Genomic DNA, 22,652 nt, shown 5'->3' on the forward strand with positions numbered 1-22,652 from the left:
AATAATTCAACCTATAAAAATACTGAAAATATGATCCGAACTGCCAAATTTATTTCTTACATTATTGATAACTTATTCCCAAAAAATATTTTTTATTGGCCATGTATTAGTACGAAATCATCAACTTAAAGAATTAATGGCTAAATTGCATAACAACAAACAGCCAAAACCTGATTTTCATCTTCATAGCACCAAACAGGGTAAAATACCAGCTTTTATATATATTGGGTTCTTCAAGCAGCCAGCCATCAAAACCAGCTTTATATACACAAGAATCAACAAAACCAAGTATTGAGAAAAAAACACAGGATTTCTGTATACAAGGTCCCAAACAACCCATTATGGCCACGATTTAAAATCTTCCCCTCTTTGGCATCAATCTAAATTAAAAGCAATCAACTACATTTGAGCATTCCAAAAGTTATGTTCAAGGTTTTAAAAAACAGATTGGTGACCCAGAACAGCCACCCCTAAAGCCGGTTTGGAACGGTGGATCAGCGATTGGCATCAGAGAATTGACCAGATCAGCCGGTTTTGGACTCAAAATTTTTTCAAAAAATAGTAAAATTTCTTAAAAATCTAGCGTTTTAGGTTTCCCTAAAAAAAATAGTGGTATTTGCATCATGGTTTTCAATTGTTTTATAAAAGTTACGTAAATGCTGAGAACCTGTCTCATATGTGAGTGTTTCTTGTCCATTACATTCATTTTATCATCAAAATGAAGTTTTATAATGCAACTCATGGTAATAAAATGGATCCCTCTCACTCAAAATTTTAATTTTTGTATTGTTATAACCTCCAATGCCACTTGCACTTTAACTTATTGAGTTAATTATTTAATGTTTTATCTCTCAAGAGATTTCGTATTAAATTTCTCTCTAATGATCCGTCTAAAGAAATTAATCAAACCATCCTAAATTCATCAAGCACTACCAATCTAGATCGGCATTTTTCAAAATCTTAGATATATAACTATTTTCAAGTATTGTCAACTCCGTGGCAAGAAAAGACCAGTACTAGAATAGAAGGGGAGGTGAATTCCATCAGCCAAAAACTAACACGAATGGAAAAGTTAAACTCGACATTGAAAATGTAGATAATAGAGAGAAAAAATGGGAAATTCAAATTGATGTTTTAGCTACTAATTGGAGTTTTAAATTATCCAAAAGCAGAGTTTTGGTTTTTGAAAGAAGCTATATCGAATAGTTAGTAGAATAGGTTGTTAGAAGAGAGAGAGAGAGATGAACCCCAAATTTCTTTGAGCTTGATGAAAAAGTAGCAATAAAGCAATAGGTTGTTTGTGAAGAGAGAGAGAAAGATGAACGCCAAATTTCTTTGACCATGAGTAAAAAGCAGTAATAAACCATTAGTTTGTTAACGAAAAGAGATAGAGAGAGAGAGAGAGATGGACGCCAATTTTCTTTGAGTTCGAGGAAAAAGTAGCAATAAAGCCCATGGAGAACGAAGTGGTTCATGATTTGGGTGTTATAAGTTGTAAAAGGAAGGGAGTTGTATTATTCCACATCGTGGAGGATAGGAAGAGAATGGAGGAGTGGGCAATATAAAATGCTTCACGGGATGGGCGGCTGTTAAGCACATGGACTCGGGAAAAGGCTTAGAAAGAGAAGCGTGATGGGCCCTTTGCAAAAGAGTAAAGTAAAAGGAAAAATAAATATTATAAAATGAAATAAAGGTGGGGCCGCCGGTTCTGTCCCAGCAGAATTGGCCAATTCTTGACAGAACCGGCCGGTTTTATCGGAGAACCAGTTGGTTCATAAAGGGAACCAGACAGTTGTCAATATATAAGCGGAACTGAATCGATCCCAAAGATTCCTAATCCGGATCAGGAGATTCCGATCCATATCAACGATCTTTAAAACCTTGGTTATGTTGTTCAAAAAATTCAAAGAGGTAAATTTCACTCCTGCTTCTTTTGTTGGTTATCTAGTGAATCTATATGTCAGCAATATTGACACTCGAAGGGTTTTCATTCAAAGCACATGGTAGAAAGGATTTTTCATGAGATTTTGGTTACTCAGCCACATCACTAGCTTCTAAGATCCCTGCCTGAGCCAATCCCCACATGAAGAGTCCAATTTGGCTTGAACATCTCACATTTAAGTATCTCTGCTCTTCTCATTTCTAACATGCTTCTCTCACACCAAATTGACCACCACAACCAGTCAATGTCCAAAAACCCGCAAAACTTACATATGTCCTACCCACCCACTGGATTGGAACTTGCACAATGATAACAAATATAGGAGCCAAAAAAGCACAATGAAAGGAAATCACAAAAGAAGACAATGACAAGCAAGGATTTTTTTTCCCAACCTTGCCAGGAGGGCTCATTTGGACTCTTTCATTTTCAACAGAAACTCAATACAAATCTGAAAAGAAACTGAACATGAATCTGTCAACTCTCTCTCACTTGTTCCTTATCTATTCTACATACAAATACGAAACTCACAGATTGTGTACCAGTCTCCTTATAAACCATATGCTTCATCTATTTATTTTTCTTGAACTTCAAAAAAGCCATTATATATTTTAATTTTGCTTTCATGACCTTATTAAGATGAAATTTTCCAAAGGATTGACTAGAGAACTAAGGCATTCCAAGAATCATGGTGGTTTCTTTCTATTTATTTCCTTATTGTTGTACTTTAAAATTTAAAAATATTTCTAATTTTCATTGGATGCTTAACGCACTTAAATACATAGGCAAAGCACGTGAGTTCAACTAGTTAATACATTATCTATGCCATATACCCTCAGCAAATGAAGAACAGGTGTGCACACAAACACAGACATGCACGCACACAAGTAATGAAAAGATCAAAGAAACAAAAGCATATTTCAGCTAATCCTATAAGAGACATAATAGTTTATCAAAAAGTTGGGTAGGGATGTACTCAAAATTGCACCAGAAAGTTGTGCTCAAAATTTCATAATATTTACTAGTATACAGTGAAATGTGCGTCTGAATAAATGCATGTACGAGGACATTCATATACCCATATGCACATATGCATGCATGTGTAAACTCACACGTAATATCAGAAATAAATACTAGTACAAGCCATACACAAATGATAATTGTTGAAAGTCCTTTTATCTATGTCCTAAGAGCAAAGTGTCCTTTCATATTTTGTATGGCCAGTTTTGCCCTTTCATAATTTTTAATAATATATAAGTAGTTCAAGAGGGTGTGTGAGGGATTATTACTTAACCTGACGTCACTCTCTTCTCTCTCACACATCTCTCACATATATATCTCTCATGTCTCATATCTCTTTCTTCTCTCTTCTTTTTCTCTTTTCTCTTCTCTCCAATATTCTCTGACATTGTATCAAAGCATATCTGATCTTCTCATCTTCCCCTTTCCTTTCTCTTCTCTCCAAGGTTAATTATGTTGAAAATACTCCTGCTTTTAGAAGAGAGTTGTGTGGTTGATACAAATATCTGTTATCCTACTTCTGAAGAAGTCTCAAAGTCCTTGCCTTCTATGATTCCTATTTCTATTCTTGCTGATACTTCGCCTTAATGCCAATTGCCTAACTCCACTGAATCTAGTACATTTACACATTATGATGTCTCTCAGGAGCAGCCCATAGAAGTTTACACCAAAAGAAAAATGCAAGACATCGCCCACCGAGTCCGCCAGCCACCCAATCATCATCTCCGTCTACTAATCCACTTCCTTCTTATGATGCACCTATTATGATATGTAAAGATATTAGGTCTTGTACTCAACATCCGAATGCACATTTTCGTACGTTTACAAATTTGTCTCCATCAAACCAAAGTTTTGCTATAGCCCTTTCATCAATTTATGTTCCTAAGACCTATCAAGAAGCACTTTCTCATACCTGGTGGAAGAAAGCACTGAAGAGGAGATGGATGCACTGCATTCAAATGGCACATAGAACTCACTAATTTATCAACTGGAAAAAGGTTACTGGGTGTCCATGGGTTTATGCATTCAAATATCAACCTGATGGCAATATAGAAAGATTAAAAGGCAGATTGGTAGCCAAGGGGTACATACAAAAATTTCGCATTGACTACTATAAAACATTTGTCCCCGTTGTTAAACTTAATTCAGTTCAAGTGGTTCTATCTGTGGCTGGCAAGAAGGGATGGCCATTGTGGCAACTTGATGTCAAGAATACTTTTATCCATGGTGATTTACAAGAAGAGGCGTACATGAAGTAAGGTTTGTCGCTCAAGGGGAGTCAGATAAAGCGTGTAAGTCATGTATGGTCTGACCCAACTCCCATATGCATGGATTGAAAAATTCATTAAAATTGTTACAGCATATGGATTTTGGTGCAGATCATTCAGTGTTTATTTAAAAAAAAATAACTCCAAAATAATTGTTTTAGTTGTCTATGTTGATGATGATGTTGTTACTAGCAATGACCAACACGGAATCAGTCATTTGAAGAGACATTTAACACAATATGTTCAGATGAAAGATTTAGGTCAGCTAAGGTATTTTCTTGGAATTGAAGTAGCTCGATCAAAGCATGTCATTAGATTGTCTCAAAGAAAATATGTGATTAATTTGTTGGCAGAAACTGAATTGTTGGGTGCTAGACTAGTGGATTCGCCTATGGATTCAAATGCAAAAGTATTGCCTAATCAGGGGGAGTTGTTTGAGGATTTAGGAAGGTATAGAAGAATCATAGGCAGTCTGATTTATCTGACCATCGCGAGGCCTGATATTGCCTTTGCAATAAGCATTGTGAGTCAATTTATGCATACTCCGAGGATTCCTCACTGGGATGTTGTTTGTAGAATTTTAAGGTATCTGAAATGGGCCCCAGGTCGAGGTTTGACTTTAGAAGCCAAATAATCATTTAAAAATTGAAAGTTATTCAGATGTTGGTTGGATAGTTCACCATCTAACAAGTGGTCTACCACAAGTTATTGCACATTTAATAGTGGAAACATGGTAAATTGGAGAAGCAAAAAAATAAAATGCTATAGCTAGATCTAATGTAGAGATTGAATATAGAACAATTGCACACACTATATATAAATTAATATGACTGAAAACACTAATGAAAGAGATGGAGCTTACTGTTGTTGAACCTACGAAGATGTATTGCAGTCAGCAATCCAGGGTTCCATGAAAGGACCTAGCATATTGAAGTAGACTGTCATTTTATCCGAGAGAAAGTTGCTAGTTAGTAGGTGTCTACTCCATATATCAAATCAAATGGCAGACATCTTCCCCAAAGGCCTTCCTTGGTCGTAATATGTTCAAACAATTTGTTCCACGTTGTGTAGGGGCCACATTTATGTTCTAGCTTGAGGGGGAGTGTTAGAAGTCCTTTCATCTAAATTCTATGAACTAAGGGTCATTTAATATTTTGTATGTGAAGTTTTGCCCTTTCATATTTTTTAATAGTGTATAAGTAGTTTAAGAGGTGCCTGAGGGGTTAGTTTTTAACACCACATCACTCTCTTCTCTCTCATACGTCTCTCATATCTCTCTTCTTTTTCCCTTTTTTCTTTTCTCTTTTCTCTCTTTAGATTCTCTGACAATAATATTTGTTTATCGCTATACTAAATGCATTAGTATCTAAATGAAGAATTGAAGAATAAAGACAGCAAAGAAAGAAGAAAGAATGATCAATGTGTTTGTAACAGCCAAATGAAAAGTAAACCATTTTGAAAGGGGCATTTACCTCCTCGCGCTCATGCCTCGTGAATGGTCGAAGAACGAAGTTCACGGGATCCATTTTCCCGGGTGGCCGTCCAATGCCTTAAAAATAGTATCAAGATCGCATAAGATTGTGCTTTTCCAAAAAGCATCACCATCATCTTAAAGAATGTCATGCACGTCACTTACCTATTCGTAAACGTGGAAATTCCCTGCTACCTTTGAAGTGGTCAATTACACTCCTCATCCTGCGAGCTAAGAAAATTAGACAATGTTGGAGAGTTCCTTAAAATGCTTCTCTCTGATTCACTCAATACTTGAGTAGAATGTGGAGAATATACTCAAGGGGAAGTATAACATAGCCCACTAGATTATAGAAAATCATAGTCCATTAAGGAAATCACTGGCAAAAGCCAGCGATCAGCCTCAATGACAGTTGAAGGAGATAGTGATTCATTAAGTCACCACTGACATCTGGATACTTAATTTATCATTATATTCCTAGACAGCATACATCATACATCAATTTAAAGGCCAGCTCAACAAGAAAATAAAATCAACACCTCTATGTTAATATTGGTTGTTCTCCACCAATGAAAAGCATGCAGATTATTGATGACTCTATCTTCAGAAAAAAAAATAAAAAAATAAAACACGAATCCCTAATACTGCCCATTGTTTGACATAATCCGCACAAGGCATCAAAATATCATCCAAATGTCACCCAATCGAATCTCCTTTCAAGTAGAAAAATATCAAACAGCTATGTTCTGAAATCATACAGAACTACCTAAATTAAAATATTGATTTAGTGCGAAATATCAATTTTTGGTAAGGGTTACTATTGGGTCCACAGCTTGTTGAACCAGCCTCATCAAAGGACTGCCTTTTAAGTAATGGTTCAAATTGAACCAGCCTCATCCAAGGGCTAAAAATCAACTTCGTTTTTTATCTTTGATTTTTATGTAAAAATGATATTAATCTGAAATTTTGGTTTTAGATTCATTTTTTTACATAGAATAAAATAAAAATATTGTCAATAAAGAACATTATTCAAAATAAATTTAGGGTTACTTTGGCCTTTTTTATCTAAAATATATTTTTTAATGCTTTATTTAGTTCTCTTTAGAGAAATAAACCTCCACCCCAAAATTCAGATGGTATCGTATTTAAATAAAAATAAAAAAATCAAATATGAAATTAATTTATGGCTATGGGAAATCTCAATGGTTGGAAGGGTGCACAAGCACCCTTCCACCAGTCCACATGATGTGGAGGGGATACTTCTTCTTTTTGTAATATATACTTAGGCCCATGGCATGCCATGCAGCTGAAACTGTAGCACTTGTTGCCATGTGCCAGAGAAGTAGCATGCGAAGACCTGACCGAAATCTCAAAATTAGTTAGTCTCATCTGTAGCTTTCTACTGCTTATTTAAATTGAGAAAATTCTTGTCCCACTGGAGAACTTATGGAATTTCCTACAATATCGTTGGATGTGGCTAAAATTTCTGAAGTTTTGTGCTGATAAGATACACGTGTTTTAAGGCTTCCTAAGGCATTTCGAGTGTTTTGGCCTGAAGATGAACTTGAAAACATTCTGTGTCTACGAAAGCATTATTGAACGATAAGAAAAATAACAAATTTGGTATTACCTACGGATGCAGAAATAAGTCTTTTGATATTATCTCGTTTAGAGTAGGCGCATAAAGGAACATTTTCATTTGCATATTGGTTGTAGTTTGGCTTAAATTGTTGTTTACAAACCAATATTTAAGTACATTTTTGTTCGCAAACCAATTTTTAAGTCTTGCACAATATATTGTTTGACAGTGGCAAGTCAGCAGCGAAATCTGCCGTTCCTAACCTTTTTAGTAGTCCTAGTCATGAGGTCATTGTGGCCCTCCATTGATTGGCTGTGCACGGTAAAGGGAACAGATTAAATATAATTTTATTTACTCCCTTGGTGGAAACAGGACACTTATTTAATTTCAATTATTTGTTTACTAGACTTAAAAGGTAGCTGTGTCCTTTTATTATTTCTCATAGAAAGGGTATTTGAGTTTCATTTATGTTACATATGTATAAAACAAGGAAAGGGCGACATCCAGCATCTTTCATCCAGCATCTTTGGTAACTACTTCATTTGAGAAAAGTTTGACAAAACCCCCCCTTTGTCCCTTTTGATTGAAGGCTATTTTGAAGGCTTGGTAACTCCGAACCATAGTTGCTGGAACCTCGTAGGAAAGATCACGGACCCGCTTCAGAACCTCGATCCCACGATTCCAGCAATAGATCTTGGATGGAACGTGGATCCCTATATTGTCATCCTTGTCCCCGTAGGTTTGAACCGCAGTTCTCAAGTGTATGATGCAGTGCATATGATGTTTTCTCTATTAGGCACTGATTCATATGCACTGATTCAGGTTTGTGCCCAATGGTATTCTGAACCCACGAATCATTCTCGATCCCTTAAAACATAATATTGTGATTCCTTCCTCATGGAATCGCGCTTCCTTGTGAAAAGGATCGTGCTTCCTTGATATAGGATCGTACGGACGACGATCCCAACCATAAGGAGCTTCTAACAATCCATGTTTTTGCAAATCTGAGCCATCTCTCGCTCCTAGGAGGACCCCTCCCTTCCAAGGAACCTTTAACCCTTTTCTGTTTCTCCTTCCCGTCCTTTTCTTTTTCTCTGCAGTCTCCTTCTCCCTTCTCTTATTCTTTTTATTTTTCTCCCTTCTTCTCCCTTCTTCTTTTTCCCCTTGCTCTCTTCTTGTGCCTTGCCTTGACACCACGCCCCACCAACCCCCAACCCCCCCCTTTCTTCTTCCACCCCTAAATAAGATTACCACTTGTTCCCATTCATAATCCATAGAGACCCTAAAAGGAAACATCTGCCCACCATAAAACCAAAAGATAATTTGAATTCCCAAAAAGTAATTCCATCTATAAACTTGAACCCCAGTTTCTAATGGATTTCAACCAGTTCTAGATTCAAAGTCTAAGCTTCTAAACAGTAAGGCACGTTCCTAGATTGCATGATCAACTAACTAAAAGTTGTTTATTTGGTCATGTTAGAAGATTACCTTCTGAAACTCTAGATTCGTTTAGTGTTGTTCAAATTTAAGAAAGCAGATTCGGCCAAGTACCTAAAGAAATACAAAATCCATTAATTAATAATTACATATATACATGAGGTTTAAACTCAAAATTAAATTGCAAAAAGTCAAAAACTATGGAAGATTGAAATCAAAACTTGAAATTGGCTCGATTCCACGAGCTATGGTTGCCCGATACACCTCTTATAACACTACATCAAGTCTCAAAAACTATCAGCTTCTATAATTTTCAATTTTGCAAGAGACCAAAAGTACAAATATTTTCCAATCTTGAAAAATATCACAAAATTTTTTTTTTTTTTTATATGTTTTCCTCTCTCAAAAGCTATACACAAGCCACCCCCCCCTTCCTTTTTTCCCTCTCTTTCCCTTTCTTTTTAGGGGGGGAAATGACTATGTTGCCCTTGCCCAAGAGAATTTTTCCACCCTTGGGCAAGACGAACACTAGGTGGCAAGATGCCAAGAGGGCACCTAGACGGGTGCGTTTTTACATGACCGAATATGGTGCCCATGTAGGACGTTTCGGTTCACTGGCCAGCTGATCATATGTTACATCACTAAGCTACCCTAATTCTTAATTCTTAAACAAAGTATGGTTCACGGTAAGTGCTTGCATACTTCCCCTTTTCTCCTGGACCTTCCAAAGTCAACAACAGACAGTGGGGGTGCTGTTCCTTCATTTAAAGTGCATCAAATTTTTCAACAGGTGTTGAGCAGTGAAACATAACCCTCACATTGTCCCTTGTTAACATCTGATAGTTGAGGGATCGACGAGAAAATATACGAAACGATTGCATACACCTTGGGCAATCAAACATGTTCAACAACTGACCAACCCAGACTACTTATTGAAAGAAATCTAAAACTTGCCACATAAGCACAGTGTCGAAAAGCATATCATCCAAAATGAGCTAAAATAAAGGACAAAACACAATTTCTTTCATGGAAAGATGTGAAGAATGGCTAGGAAATACTTCAGAAATTTTAAAATGGTTCAGTTCTAAAGAAAGGACAAGTCAAGAAATACATACCCATTATGTCCACCATGTCCGCCTTTTGGGAGCATACGCAATTTTGCAAAAGGCAAATCTAAATCATCGAATATCTACAAAAAAACAAAAGGTATGCATTTGACAATAAGAAGAAAAATCTAGGGGTGCTGCTAAATGCAATCCAAAATGACAATGGAAATTAAGGTATGAAGATTAGAAAAAGAAGACAAAAGGAGAAGAAACCATTCTGAAAAGGCAAACACCTTACCACAAGCACTTGATTAAGAGGTATGTTGAAATACGAAACGATGGATCCAACCTTAAAATAAAACATCAGAAAAGTTAATTCAAACAACTAGTTTCCAGAATAAAGAGTAGGCATATGTGATCACATGACAACCAACAGCACCCAATGAAACAGGATACTTACAGATTCACCACTTGCATTCATAAACGTTTGTGGTTTAGCAAGCAATACAGGAACACCCCCAATGGAACCTATCAATATCCAACATGGAGAATTTCAAATATAGAGAACATGAGAAAACCATAGCATAAGATGCACTCTCTCATAAAAGTAAATTGTCGTGCAAAAGATCACCTTTAACCTTCCTTGTTAATTGGTGCTATTAAATATCACAGACACTAAGATCACAAAGAAAACAAATAATTAGCAAGTGATTCATCAGTTAACACTTTATAAAATTGGTGTGCACAGGGATAGAGGACGAATTCATACAACCAAGTCTCAATAGAGCACAAGAACATCCACCCTTTTTCTTTCACAACATTTTTCCCAAAAAAAAACAAAAAACAAAAAACAAAAAAAACATAAGAGAGTAAACAACAACAGAAAAAAGAAGAAAACGTGAGTCGTTATCTCAGATAAGACGGGACAAATCAAGAGTTACACAATACACATCCTCCTCATTTCCATCGCAAAGGATGTGAAAGGAGGAGATGAGCTTATCCTCACAAACCTCAACTATAGATCTGCTACATGTAGCCTCCCTGTATTCCCATTTAATCACATTAGGCACTCATCCTTAGTGTCTAGGGGAAACTAAGAATTAATTGAGGTAATTGATACCTGGCCAAGGTTGCATCAAACAGCCCCAGGAAATGACTGAAATACATCAAGATCTACCCATATGAGCCTCAAAGTATAATGGAGCTTAAATCTACCAAGTCACCTGGTTTTGGTCTCACCTACATCAAATGGGCAAATATTATTACAATCCACTCAAAGAGATCCACCTCCTCGAACCAAGGATCATTGCAAAAGAATCATCCTCCATATGCTCTTCTTAAACAGTCAAAGGGAAATTTCTCTCGTTTGAAAACCTGATCATCATTACTTTTGACTTAATTATCCTATTCCACAACAAATAAACTTAAAATAACCTTGCAAACTAATGCAAATGACTATTGGCCTTGTACCTGACAAGTGCAAACTATGCCTTACAAACTCATATAACTATTGAAACGAATCACTTCAAAATTTGCATGCACATTAATTATCAACTTGGGAGAAAAATGGGACCTGTTGCAGAGTAAATAATGGGTGACGTTAGTTCCAGAGCCATCGTTACTGGAAGCGCCCCTAGAGGGCATGGTTCTGACTCCAGGATCCAGATCCCAAGCTTTGAAACCGGGATCTTAACCGAAACTTGCTTATTTTTAGGGAGTACGTGCCTATTCCACAGAATCTCGATTCCTTATTCATAGGGACTTGGATCCCCCCCCCAATCATGGTGCTTGATCCCTCCATTTGTGGATCTTGATTCAGGGATCTCACTCCCAACATTTGTGGATCTCTATCCTTATTAGGATCTCAATCCCTATATTTGTAGATCTCCATCCTTATAATGTATTGATCCCAAACATCAAGAATTAAATTACTTAGATTGCTACAAGAGTTGTAAAATATATAAACAATATCAAGAATCAAAATAACTAAAGAGTTTAACACAAGGGAAAGATGGAATCCGTTAATTGCACAATTGGATCTCGTTTTCATGAGCGTTGGGACAGCGATCCTTTATATTTATGAATCGAGGACCCCAATTTATACGGATTGTGGTCCCTGGGTATCTGGGATCGAAATCCCATGAGAAGTGGGAAAGACGGCCCTTGAAAAATGGGATCCAGATCCCATGAGCGTTCGGAGAGAGATCGTTAATATATGGGATCCAGCTCCTGGCTAAATACTCTCTACGGAGCTCGATCTAAAAGTGTCGGAGCTTCAAACACCATTCTATCCAACGTGCCCACTCCCAACCCCGAAGCCGTTCTAGCTTCGGCTCCCTGTAACTATGTCCAAAACTAGATAAATTCAAGAATTGTTTTTAACGGGGTATGAGCCATATGATACACAATTCAATTATCCACCAACTTATGGAGAAAATTTGGCAAAACACCATGCCAAATTGGCATAATAAGCATGAAATCAATCACTTCACTAAGTAATATATAAAGTCCTCGAAACCATGGGAAAAATTTGGAAACTTTGGTTGTTTTTCATGGTAACTTGCCTATTCTATAATAAAACAAGAGCTAACCCAAATTTAACCCCTTGTGGCCTATAAATACCCCATACTTGGGGCTTTTTAGAGAGACTATTGAGGTGAGTGTACTAAGGGAGAGCTCTAGAGATAAAACTAAGTGAAGAGAGAGAAGCCCAAGCTTCAACCCTTGGCTCATAAGCTAAGGTGTCGAGTTTGAAGAAGTAAGCGAAAGTGAAGAAATTCTCGAGCAGACTAAAAGGTCCTTGAGATCAGAGCAAGAATCAAGTAAAAGCCCCACAATACACATAAGATGAGTGAAATCATATAATTTGCAAGGTCATGCTTTTTTGTGTCTTTCTACTTCGGTTTTCCTTAATTTTGTAATTTTCTGAGGTGCCCAACAGAGGTGAATCGCTGACCACAAAAAGACTGATTGTAAATCAACGGGCTGCTCATAAAAAGCCAAACGAGTCTCCAAGTCACAGTTAGGATTAAGTAGTGAAAAAAAATATGGTGGCTTTTGATCTTAGTGAGGGTATAGCCCTTGATAGAGAAGAACGGATAATAGAAGAACAGGATTCATATAGCCGACCCCAAATAATTTAGATAAGGCATGAATGATGATGATGATAATGTTTAAGTGCTTTCACTTTGCAATCAAATTTTTTTTATTTTGGAATTGGATTCTAGTAAACTCGTATGTTTGTTACTCAATGGAGGAGTGGTAACTTGCCTTGAGGTTTAATTGATCATTGCCTTAATGCTTAATGTTTGAATGGTTGCCCTCAAACCTCGTCACTTTTTTACATTTTTTATTTTGTCCCTGAAAATTACCTCAATTTTTTAGAATATTTTATTGTTTTTAAGATATTTTTCCATTTTCTACATTTTTAAAATTTGTATGCTTTCTACAGTTTTAGATTAAAAATTGACCAATCCGACTGGGCATCCAATTTTATTATTATAATACAAAATAAAGACTGGGACACTAAAAGTCATCAAATAAAAGGTTATTATGGAATGATTGAAATTCCTTTCATTTCATTCAAGCAAAAAACTGCATGCCATATCCAGAAACGATGCCTAGAGGATAGAAACTAAAAGGTTCTTGTTTTTTTTTTTTGATAGAAGTTAACATTAAATAAAACAAAATACATGAGTTTTGTCAATACTGTGAGGCCACCAAGCATGTCCTCAACAGCATCGTGGTCCCTGGGCGGAGGACCAGCAGAGACTTACACTACAAAGAGTTACACGACAGCAGAGGGGGGCTTATACATATGCCCAATTACAAAAGCGGACAAAAGGATAGTTTAGAGTTTTGGCCCTATTCGCGCACTATAACAAAAGTAGAGAAAAAGGACAACAGAATAAAGGTTAGGGCTTATAATGATACCCTTTTACACAGGTTATCTAAAGATAAACGGTCTGTTAGATATGTTGCCAGGCCGCTTCTTTAGCAAGTGCATCTGCGGTTGCGTTTGCGGTTCTTCGAGTGTGCCTCCAAGCGACTTTCAAGTCCCTATATAAGTGATCGATCTCATCAAATATATGGCCCAAATACCAAGGTGGGTCTCTTTTACCAAAACCCCACCATAGGATGTTTTTGGTGTCTCCTTCAATCTGTAAGATTCTACCCCCAAGAATGGTTAAAAAGCTTGATTCTAGTTAGCTTAGCCAAGGCTTCTGTTGTTTGCAAGTCTTTAGTTCATATGTATTCTGAGTAGGTGAGGACTCCTCCATGATTTTTAAACACTCCCCCGATGTCTGCCGAACCAGGGTTTCCAATGGAGAATCCATCAAAGTTAAGCTTTATATGGCTATCTGAGGGAGGAATCCATAGAGGGGTATTTATGCTCCTGTGATGACTAAGATAAAGAAGTTAATCCCAATCTCGAATAAAGAAGGAGGCAAAGATACCCACGAATTGTTTATGGTGGAAGGCCCAGAAAATAACAGAGGATGTTATTTTTTGGAACAGGGTCTGGATAGTGTTCTTATCATCAGAAAGAAACCTTCCAAAAGATGGGTTCCACGTCTTACTGCTGCCAAAAAAAAAATAACTTTCATGGAATACAACGACATGATCAAGAAAAGAGATATGAAACAAAATGAAGGTTTTTTTAATAATTTCACTTATATATTTCTCTTCAAAAAAGAAATTTGAGTACTTACATACCCAGTCCCCCAAAAAAATAAAATAAGCACAATAATTAGATTAAAAATACACTCATGGGGGTAAAACAACACAAAAGCTTCCTTCCTCAAAAACACCCAAGTCAAAAGTAAATTTCTTTCCTCAAAGAATAATAAACTCAACAACATTAGCCTCGGCTGCAAGAACCAAAGAGTCCACGAATGAACCTCCAATCTCAAGGAACAGGGTTATTTGACCAAGCATCATATTGTAGGATGAAGTGAATCACACAAACCGAGGTTTGTTTCTCAATTGTAATTAATAATCAACATTTTTAAGAAGCATTTATGAGTGTTTGACTAGTGGAAGAGGCGGCTACCAAAGCAGCCTCTTCCACCAACTCCAGATGTTGTGGGTTCTATGGGATAGCATGGAAGCCACGGCTTCCCCAAAACAGCATATTTTAATGTTGTTTTGGAAGAGGCTGGAAGTAGTAGCTTCCAAAATAGCACCGCACTTCCCTCGTTTTCAACAGCTTCCAAAACAACATCGCACTTCCCCCATAACAAACTAGGTAAGTGCTACAATTATGGACATTGTGGCTCTTGGAAGCGGCTTCCACAAAATAAACACATCATTAGAGACCAATAGATTTTCCACTACTAACGACTTTGTGGAACTATATGTTTGAATAACATGATAATTACAATCAAAGTCAGGGCTCTCAGTAGATGTGCTTAGTCAATTAATGTTTCGTTTTCATTTTTCCAACTATTTGCAATAAAGCATTTCAGCAATAATACAAAAGTACACAAACCTTTCCCAACAAGTGCCTTAAAGCGAATGCTGCTCACTAATATTCCTTCTTCTTGCGCTATAGTATCTATCATCTCGAAACCTACCTGCACAAAACAATGAAAATAGTCTAGCATATCATAAAAGATCATACCCCATTGAGCACATAAAAATTGTTTAAGTTGCTGGATTTAGTAAATAACAAATAATCTAACATCAGAATTTGGAACATCTAAGGCCAATAAATTGAATAACTCATTACGAACAGAAGAGTGTTGATAAAAGATAGAGACAATATTCAGTAGATCTCACTTTGATAGCCAACATATCATAAAATGGATAAGAAGATAGAAAAGGAAACACAATCTGAAAGTGAGTATGCAACAAACCATTAGTCAACCACTTAAACAAGCTGCTCTATCTACCTATTTGTGGCAGCCATGCCTAAACATAAGCAGCTTGTGCATGCATTTTCCTCTTTCTTCATCAGGGGGACTGGTTCACTCCATTAGTCCTCCTAGGGTTGTGATCCACCATCATTGACGAAACTCAGAGACCTCCCTTTGGTTGCACCCTACACACCAACAATTTTCACAACCTGCTGGCCCCTTTCTATCCACCTCCCGGTATGCAGTCACCACATCAATAGGCCCTCACTCCATATCGAACCATCAACACATGGCCAACCCTGCATAATTGGAATAATGTCTTAATTTTATATTTAATAATTTTAAAGTCCACTTGATAAAATTTAGGATAGAGGGTCATTCGCAAATGTACCGTGGTTTCCTTCGGAATTGTAGAATTTCCCATTGATAAATCACAAGTTTACACCCATTGAAAAAAGGGCTTTTATGCTCACATGACATGGACATTGCCTCCAAGCCAAGAGGCCAAATCCATTTCCTCCAAGTCTCATAATATGTCATCATCATCATCTAAGCTTTATCCCAATTATTTGGGGTCGGGTACATATATCCTATTCCCCCATTCTTCTCTATCAAGGGCCATACCCTCAATAAGACCAAAAGCATAGGTTCAGGATTCATTATAAGATGTGGCAAGTCTCATAATGCTTTGCGAACACGCCTTCGTCAGGAACTGCAACCATATCCTCTTTAGCCTAGTAGCAGCTGTTTAATTCTTTCCCCATACATCATATGTGTACATCTATGTGTTTGTCATTTGAGTTATTTGCTACACTCTTAAAAAATGATATCAAGGCCCAGTTGTCAAATGAAATGCAAAGAAGTCCACCAGCTATGTCCAACAATGTCAAATCATTGATAAGACATTATCTACACCGCATACATGGTGGCTATAGCTTACTTGCCACATCATCATACCTATGTCTAGTCTCCTACACCAGAAACATGATTCTGCGTTTTGGAAGCCTAGCCTTATCCAAGCTTTTCTCTAATTCAGAATCGGTACTCCTCCAAACACAAGCATATAGACTAACAGTCAAGGAACACATACCACAGAGGCATTCCCAAACCTAACGAACCTTCTAAGAATGGCTGCTCTTGCACCTGCTTCTACTTTCTGCAACTTAGAGCTGACTGCCACCAATACGTGTTACTTCCACCTAGGTCAGGTAACACAACCCAGTTTCGTACTATACAAAGTAACACTTCCTCCAAAGAGAACAAAATGACCAGAAAGGACTTCACAGATTTAGGTATCAAGAAGATTGTGCAATTAAGAACCCTCAACTCCCTCGGCTGTTAGTCTTATAAATAGCTTGCAGTTCTTAATTTTTAGGATACATCTACATACCCTCTTGACTGTTCGCCAAGAAGCGAATACCCACCTGATTTATTGCATCAATGGCTTGAGCATATTGAGTACGTTTCACAACTTTGACTCGTGTGTTTCACAACTTTGACCTTTTACTACTAAGAATTTCCATGGGTGCAGCAGCATTATCTTAATCCATTTTAGGAAAAACTTCTTTGAGCAAGCATAGTAGTATAAAAAAATTTCTCTAGAGATCTTTATACACAAAACAAAATTTCAAAGTGAGATTTCATGCAAGACTTAATGTTATGAATCATATCTCTATCATGGCTACAAATAGAATTTGAGATGCCACTTTTAAATTACTTGTGAAGTTTGAGAGAGAGAGAGACGGGCTTCAAGGGATGTGTAGAGAGAGAGACAAAAAGGGGTGTGTAGAGAAAAGTTAGAGAGATAAAGATAAGAGAGGCCAATGAGCCTAGAGAGAAATTGTAGAGAGAGCGAGTTGTACGAAAGAGAGAGTGTGTAACAGCCCACCGAGGCCAAAGATTTTCAGAATAAAAAGTTCTCTTTCCGCCCCAATTTCGTTGTGTGTGCGCATCACATCGTGTCATCAACAACCAACGCTTCCGCACATACTTTCAACTTGGTATCGGAGTCAGCGTCTTAAGATTCAGGACTCAATGATTAGAGGTCAGTTCTTCTTTCCAATCTTCAATTTATTTTTTTGTAGTTGATTTTTATTTTTTTGTAGTTGATTTTTATTGCTAAAAACAAAAGAAAAACGAAGAAGAGAATAAAAAAGAGAGAGAAAAAATATTTCCATGTCGATATCAAGTGCCATTGTTATCGAAGTTTTGACCACAAGGAATTATGAAGATTGGAAAGTGTGATTGAGAAGCTATTTGATAGAACAAGATATATGGCATCTAGTCAATGGGACTAAACGTAGACCAACTGTTCATGTTAGACTTGTGTCATGGAATAAACAGAATGGCAAGGCTCTACATGCAATTCAAATCTCATTTGGGTTATATATGTTCTCCCATATGAGGAATGTAGAAACATAAAAAGAAGGCTAGGATCGGTTAGTAACTATGCACGAACAAGCAAGCGGTGCTAGGAAGGCATTCTTGGAAATAGAATTACGGGCACATAAGCAAGATAATGGTACCATCACAGAATTTTCTCTTAAAGCAAAGTACCCTTGTCTTTTTTGGGTAAATAAAAGCGAAAGATCATTATGATCACTTGGAAGGAATTGGTGTTAAAATGGAGAATGATGACGAAGTTGCCATCATCTCTGAAAATCTAAGGACCAATTTGATTCCATGAGGGTGATAATTCAAAAATCCACACATGGCAGAAGATCTAAGTCTATTGCTTCAAGAGGAAGCACTACTTAAAAGGGAGAAATTGGAGTCAAGCAATTATCCAGTGTATCAAAAAGCACTAGACGGGTCCTAGGTGGCATGGGGGGTCTAGGCCTCCTAGGCAGGCGTCCAGAAACTGGGCGGCTGCCTAGTTGAAAAAAAATAAAAATCCCATTGTCCCAATATACGATTCCAACAATCCAACTTGAAAAAAAAACAAAACAAAATAGAAGTCGAGAAGAGAATTTTGATAATCCATATTGTTAAAACTAAAATCTGTAAAACCATATAAAAGTCAACACCCAACACAACTGAAATATACAGAAATTTAGAAAATATACAATCTAACAAAAGTCAACATAACAGTCAATGAACTTAAGTCACTCAACACTAGACTATACAGTCTAATAAAAGTCAACAGTCAAAAGACTCAACACAACAGTCAACAAACTCAACACTCAGCACCAAGAGGCAAGAGTCTTCAATCATCATCATCATCATCAGAAGGAATATCAATAGCGCAAGCCTCATCATATGCATCAGAGTCGAGGTCATCATCATCAGAGTCATCTCCCTCTTCAATACAACGATTATCGTCATCTGTTTTTTTTGAATCTACCTCTTCTTCCTCCTCTTCTTTTACCTTCCTCTTACTGGTATGTGTCGTCTGTACAGACGAGGCCCTAGGAGTCTTGGCTACTGTACCCTTCTTTTTGTGCTTCCCTGAACTCAAATATTGTATAATTTCCTCCTTGATAGCCTCAGGAACATTTTTATATAGGGCAACATCCCCCGTAATACCGGCAAGGTGTATTTTAAACCGGTAAAAACCCCCATTAATATCCTTTCCACAATAATTTCATTTAATACGATTTTTATCATTTTGATTTCGGATATAACCATACTTCCAACCCGGATCACCACTTCGATAACTAGAAGCTGGAGAAGACACTTCTATCGAACAAGGCTTATTTTCATCCTTTTTTGGTTCTTCAAAATGCAAAAGATGTCTAATCTCATCTCGAACTACTTCAAAAACCTTTGTAATAGAAGCAACATTACCTTTAACTGGTAACCAGCAAGGTGTTTTTTGAATCGGCTAATACCCCCATTGGTATCTTTTTCAGAAAAATTACACCTTATACAATTTTTATCATTTGGTTTTGGGTTATATCCATACTTCCAACGCGTATCGCTATTTTTAGTAGCAGCAGAATAGAACTATGACAAGGATTTTGTTCTTGTTTTTATTTTACATAACTTAAAAATTGTTTAATCTCCTCTTTAACAGCTTCAGGAACATTTTTACAAGAGGCAACATCCCCCTTAATACCGGTAAGATGTTTCTTAAACCGGTTTATGCCTCCTTTTGTCTCTTTTTCACAAAAATTACATCCAACGACTAACACAATTTTTATCATTTGGATTCCAGTTGTATCCATATTTCCAACCCAGATCTCCACTCCGACTAACTCCTGAAGAAGACATCTCAAAATAAAGCAAGCAATCTAAAAAATGTGCTTACTTTGGTTGCTTGAAGTCCAAAACTTGGAGAAACACTTCGATGATTTGATGATTGATCCAATGAAATGTAGTTTTTTGGAGTTTTTTTTAGTCTAAAGGGGCTTCTAGTGGGTTTAGGGTTCAAATGAACCTAAAAGCCATCATTCTTAACCTTTAAATATTTCAAAATAACAAAACAAAAAAAAAAAAAATCATTTTTTCCACCTCTGGGTGGGGCGCAGGCCCTAGGCGGACGCCCAAGGCTAGGCGCTAGGCGGCCGCCCAAGGACAGACAGCCCAGTTTTACCGCCTAGGCCTGGGCGAAGCGCCCAAGCCTTCTTAACAGCCTAGGGCGGTTCATTTTTTAAATCAATGCAATTATCCCAAGAAGCTACGACATCGAAATGAAAGGTTGTTTACAAATTCCGATGGGAGGTCTCGTGGTAAGATATCGTGGTTCGAGAAGGCCTCAGAATAGCACATGGAATATTATGTGCAACATACCATTGCTGTGAAATTCGTATCACATCATATATTGAGTGCTTCAGTTTATATCTTTTGTCCGATAGGCCTCTATATGCCCCTTTCATTGTTTGTATAAATATGTTCCTTTAGTTCTCCATTCAAGAAAAAAAAAATCCATGTAAAAAGAACATGGAAGTATTACCCCAAAATTATCCAAAAGGGGGTAATATTAGTTATGGAGGAAGTACATTTCTCCATTGTCAAATCCCTCCTTTAATGTGCCATTCTCTTAGCAACCAATGTACCCAAACCCAATTGAACTCAAGCAAGTCTAAAAGAGTTTCCGGTCGACACCCCACCTCTAACCCATGGAGTATCTTCACTATAATGTGATGAATATAATGGGTATATGATGAATATAATGGGTATATGCTGAAAAGGATGTAGGGAAAAATTTTCAAAACTAATGGTATCACAAACTCCAAAAACATTAATAGAAATAACAAACATTATAGCCAATGTCAAATCCCCATTACTTTGTGAACTTTGAAACTCGATATAATGGCAACTATGCCATTATATAATTGTTGCTATATTCAATAAATGGCTTTTGTTTATATACAACGGGTGTTTGGTTCATGTCACCCATTCCAAAACAATTCAATGGAGGAATATCATGCTTTTTCAAGCACTGCTCTAAACAATGAATACAGTAATAGCATGCATATTTGGCCACAGTGTTATCATCCCAATAGCTCAGAGAAAAAAAAAGCAATGAACATTTCGATTTTCAAAACCTAGGGCCTGATTCTCTTTTACATATGGCTGAAAGACTAGAAGTCGATTTAATCGAAAGAAGGCTCTTCCGCTCTAGCAAAACTAAGAGACCCAGCTAATGAAGACACAAAATAACCATAGGTATGAAGAGCCATGATCATTTCCGACAACAAGAATAACCAAAAAGAGAAAAGAAAAGAAAATCCAACAAAGAAAAACAAGATCGAAATCCAACAAAATCAGTGATCCAAGAAGCATAGAAGCATATTATAGTTGATTTAAGCAATAGAACCCCCTGTCATTCTATTAAATTCACATAAAGTCAATAACCCGAAAAGCATAAAGAAAACTGATGTTTTTCCAATCAATAGAGCTTTCTGAACTTCTCTCAATATCACATAAATATGGTGGGCGAGAAAAATCATACTCATTCACCTTCAATATCACATAAATATGGTGGGCAAGAAAAGTCATGCTCATTCACCATAGGAAGAAGTAAAACAAAGATACCCAACAAAGAAAAGCAGATGAAATAAAACAACGAAAAACCAATGCAATAAAACAACGAATCTAAGAAGAAGAAAAGAACAATGAATCAAAGCTTACACTGTGTCTGGTACCTTCATACTTCTTGCCAGGATTGCCTAGACCTACAAGGAGCCATGGCTTTGGTTTGGGCTCAACAGGTGGGCATGCCGAGACGAGGAGAGGGCGACAGGACGGACCAGGCATTTTTCTGGGGAGAAAAAGCCTTGCAGACAACATTTCTTCACCGAGATAACACGGAGAATAGCGAAGAAGTAAGAAATCCTCAATGAAGTTTTTGCTCAAATTTCGCCACTTTTATATTCTAGTCGCATTTCCATGTTTATTAAAATCCAGCATTAATAAAAGGGTGCGGTTTGTATTGAGCCGGCGCTCTAAATTATATTTTCATCTTTATTTCCAAAATCCAAAGCTTCAAAAATAGTGTAAAACGAGTAGATCAATGAAAATTTGAAAATTTTGAAAATTGATCGTTTAAAATGCCTTATAAAATGCACTATTTTCAAAACTTTAAATTTATTTTTATTTCATGTCAATGCATCTTGATGTCGAGATTATCAATTTGATGAAATTTGAGCAGCAAAACAACCTCTTCTAGTGAAAATTTTGAAATAGGCTCTAATTTGATTGTTTAGAGCCTAGGCTCCATATAAACTTTTCCCTTAAAAAAATTTCAAGTAGTTATCAAATGGGAAACAATTCTTTGACCAACAATTCTTTGATGTAGTCAAGTGTGAGAATATTTTTGCATAAAGTAGTTACCAAATGGTGTGAAAAGATGCATTAAGACCAATTATTATGAAAATATTCTCACAGTCAACTGCTAGGACAGAATTTTTTATAGTCCAGAAACTCAATACAAAAATACAAAAATATATCTCATAAACTTCAAAATATGATTATAATTCTATTTATAACTTGCATTTTGAGATAATTTCATTTATATAATTTGGACAGAATTAGTGATAAAAAATATGATAACTTATAGTCTCATTGATAGCATTGCCCATGACAGAGCA

General features: G+C 36.8%; 1 protein-coding gene across 25 annotated transcripts in view; it reads right to left on the minus strand.

Moving 5' to 3' along the window:
* Positions 1-22,037, minus strand: part of LOC18445618 (peptidyl-tRNA hydrolase, mitochondrial) — a 35,889-nt gene extending 13,852 nt beyond the window's left edge. For 2 of the 25 annotated variants that reach the window (XR_016045588.1, XR_016045592.1), the window contains exons 1-7: positions 21,694-22,031; positions 15,252-15,336; positions 10,221-10,288; positions 10,059-10,109; positions 9,830-9,903; positions 5,864-5,929; positions 5,700-5,776 (exon numbers count right to left, since the gene is read on the minus strand). Coding sequence is in view for 14 of the 25 variants with exons in the window: in XM_020674357.2 (XP_020530016.1) it covers positions 5,090-5,147; positions 5,700-5,776; positions 5,864-5,922; positions 9,830-9,903; positions 10,059-10,109; positions 10,221-10,288; positions 15,252-15,336; positions 21,694-21,852 (631 nt within the window). In the remaining 11 variants the exon portion in view is untranslated. Of the gene's footprint in view, positions 1-3,310; positions 3,719-5,089; positions 5,166-5,699; positions 5,777-5,863; positions 5,930-8,765; positions 8,829-9,829; positions 9,904-10,058; positions 10,110-10,220; positions 10,289-10,391; positions 10,436-15,251; positions 15,339-21,693 lie in introns of those variants that run through there. The other 23 variants (XR_016045584.1, XR_016045589.1, XR_016045596.1 and 20 more) reach the window with 23 other exon arrangements.
* Positions 22,038-22,652: the final 615 nt, after the last annotated feature.

Source organism: Amborella trichopoda, chromosome 12 (assembly GCF_054954075.1).
Source record: "Amborella trichopoda isolate Santa Cruz 75 chromosome 12, AtrichopodaSantaCruz75HAP2 v2.0, whole genome shotgun sequence".
Lineage (NCBI taxonomy): Eukaryota > Viridiplantae > Streptophyta > Magnoliopsida > Amborellales > Amborellaceae > Amborella > Amborella trichopoda.